Raw genomic sequence first — 2,378 nt, forward strand, 5'->3', positions numbered from 1 at the left:
CTCTCTCTCTCTCTCTCTCTCTCTCTCACTCACTCACTAACTCACTCTCTCTCTCTCTCTCTCTCTATCTATCTATTTATCTATCAACCACAAAAAGGTGTTTACATGCCCATAACTTAGCGGTTCGATAAACAACGCTGATAGAATAAGTATCAGACTTTAGAAAAAGTACTGGAGTTGATTGCTTCGAGAAAAATTCTTCAAAGCGGTGCCCCAGCATGGCCACATTCCAACGATTGAAGCAAGTAAAAGATCATATATATATATATATATATATTTGTACGTAAGTACGTACACGTGTGTGTGTGCGAGCGTGAGTGCGCACGTGTGTGTGTGTGTGTGTGTGTATGCGTGCGTGTGTGTGCGTGTGAGAGTGTGTGTGTGTTACATTTATGTATGCACGTGAGAAGATATCTGCGATCTGACAATTCTTTTCTTTTTCTTTTTCTTTTCAAAAGTGAAAATTCTTCCGCTTTGGGAATTTATATACTCCATTCTACAGAACAACAACTTTAATCCTTTCATAATACGATGGGAAGACGAAGCAAACGGCAAGTTCCGCTTTGTTCATTCAGAGAAATTTGCCAAACTTTGGGGAGAAGCCAAGAACAATGAAAATATGAATTATGAAAAGCTAAGTCGTGCCATGAGGTTAGTATGTATGTATGTATGTATGTATGTATGTATGTATGTATGTATGTATGTATGTATGTATGTGTGTGTGTATGTATGTATGTATGTACGTCTGTACGTCTGTACGTACATATGCCTGCATGTATGAATGTATGTATGTACGTATGTATGTATTATGTATGTACGTATGTACGTATGTATGTATGTACGTATGTATGTATGTACGTATGTATGTATGTACGTATATATGTATGTATGTACGTACGTATGCATTCATGTATGTATGTATGTATGTATGTATGCATGTACGTACGTACGTACGTATGTATGTACGTCTGTCTGTCTGTATGTATGTATGTACGTCTGTATGTATGTATGTATGTATGTATGTACGTAGGTATGTACGTACGTATGCATGTATGTATGTACGTACGTATGTACGTCTGTAAGTATGTATGTACGTACATATGTATGTATGCGTATATGTGTAAGTGTATGAATATATTTGTATGTATACATGAATGTACGTATTTATGTATGTGTGTATTGAATTATGCATATATACGTATGTCTTGACACCCTTTGTCACGTTTAGTCGACGACTATAATTCTTTATGCTTTAGCATTGCACCTAGGTGTTTTTATTAATATAAATGTGTGTGTGTGTATGTCTGTGTGTCTGTGTATACATTCATATGTATGTCTGTATGTGTATATATGTGAACGCATGCTTGTGTATCTGTGTGTATATATGTATGTATGTTGTATGTATAAACATGCATGTATGTGTGTGTGTATGTATGTATGCATCTTTCATCTTTTCCTCGTTTCACTCATTGGACGGTGGTCACACTCGGACACCACTTCCAAGGTTTAGTCGAACATATCGTTCCCACAATTCATTTTTGCGATTCTTCAACAGAAACCGATTGAATAAGTACTGGGACCAATTTCTTCGTCTAAGACCACCGAAGGTGGTGCCACAGCATGGCCACTGTAAGACGATAAAAAATATTTAAGTTTACTCTTTGTATTAACCGGACAGGTGTCCTCCTGCTGATTGGTGTTTTTGCTATATTTTAGCTGTTGAACGCTCCAACCTTCTTCAGGTGTCTTGTGCTGAACTCGGCTGTTGTATCGCAATATACAACATCGTAACGAAATGTAGGCAACGGAATGAGAACAGTGTATCCCCGTGGATAAAATAAAGAGTTAGGTTCGAAACGTCGATACAACAACAAAGTCCAACACGGCGCCTGACGAAGGCAGGAGCGCATAACTGCTGAAACGGAGTGAAAGCAAACATCAACATGAGGACATCGGTCCGACATATAGAAACGATATACATAAATATTTGTGAATTGTATCACACAAATACCTGTAATCTATTTTCGATAGATACTCGGAATCAAATATTCATGATTACAAACTTAGAAATATTTCTCTCTCTCTCTCTCTTTTTTTTTTTTTTTGTTATAGACATTATTATGGCAAAGACATTATAGAACGTGTTGAAGGACGCCGGTTGGTTTATCGCTTCTTGAACTCTGCAATGGACCGATTGCGAAAGAAAACTAACCCGGAGATCCCACTTAGCGAAATGCAGCGAAACGGAAGTACAGGATCCTTGAGTAAATAAATAGCTTCCAAAATTTGAATTTGTTATCGTTGTTAAACTATAAAATAAAATGGAGATCGTGTGTCTGGATGTCGTCAAGAATACCACATAGAAGAGAATACCACAT

At 37.2% G+C, this 2,378-nt stretch overlaps 1 protein-coding gene across 1 annotated transcript in view; it reads left to right on the forward strand.

Moving 5' to 3' along the window:
* LOC128248300 (ETS homologous factor-like) overlaps nucleotides 1-1,791 on the forward strand; it is a 7,749-nt gene extending 5,958 nt beyond the window's left edge. Inside the window, exons 5-6 of the mRNA XM_052969116.1 lie at nucleotides 503-651; nucleotides 1,743-1,791. Of these exons, the coding sequence (XP_052825076.1) occupies nucleotides 503-651; nucleotides 1,743-1,791 (198 nt within the window). The remainder of the gene's footprint in view (nucleotides 1-502; nucleotides 652-1,742) is intronic.
* The last annotated feature ends 587 nt before the right edge of the window (nucleotides 1,792-2,378 follow it).

Source organism: Octopus bimaculoides, chromosome 7 (genome assembly GCF_001194135.2).
Source record: "Octopus bimaculoides isolate UCB-OBI-ISO-001 chromosome 7, ASM119413v2, whole genome shotgun sequence".
Classification (NCBI taxonomy): Eukaryota; Metazoa; Mollusca; class Cephalopoda; order Octopoda; family Octopodidae; genus Octopus; species Octopus bimaculoides.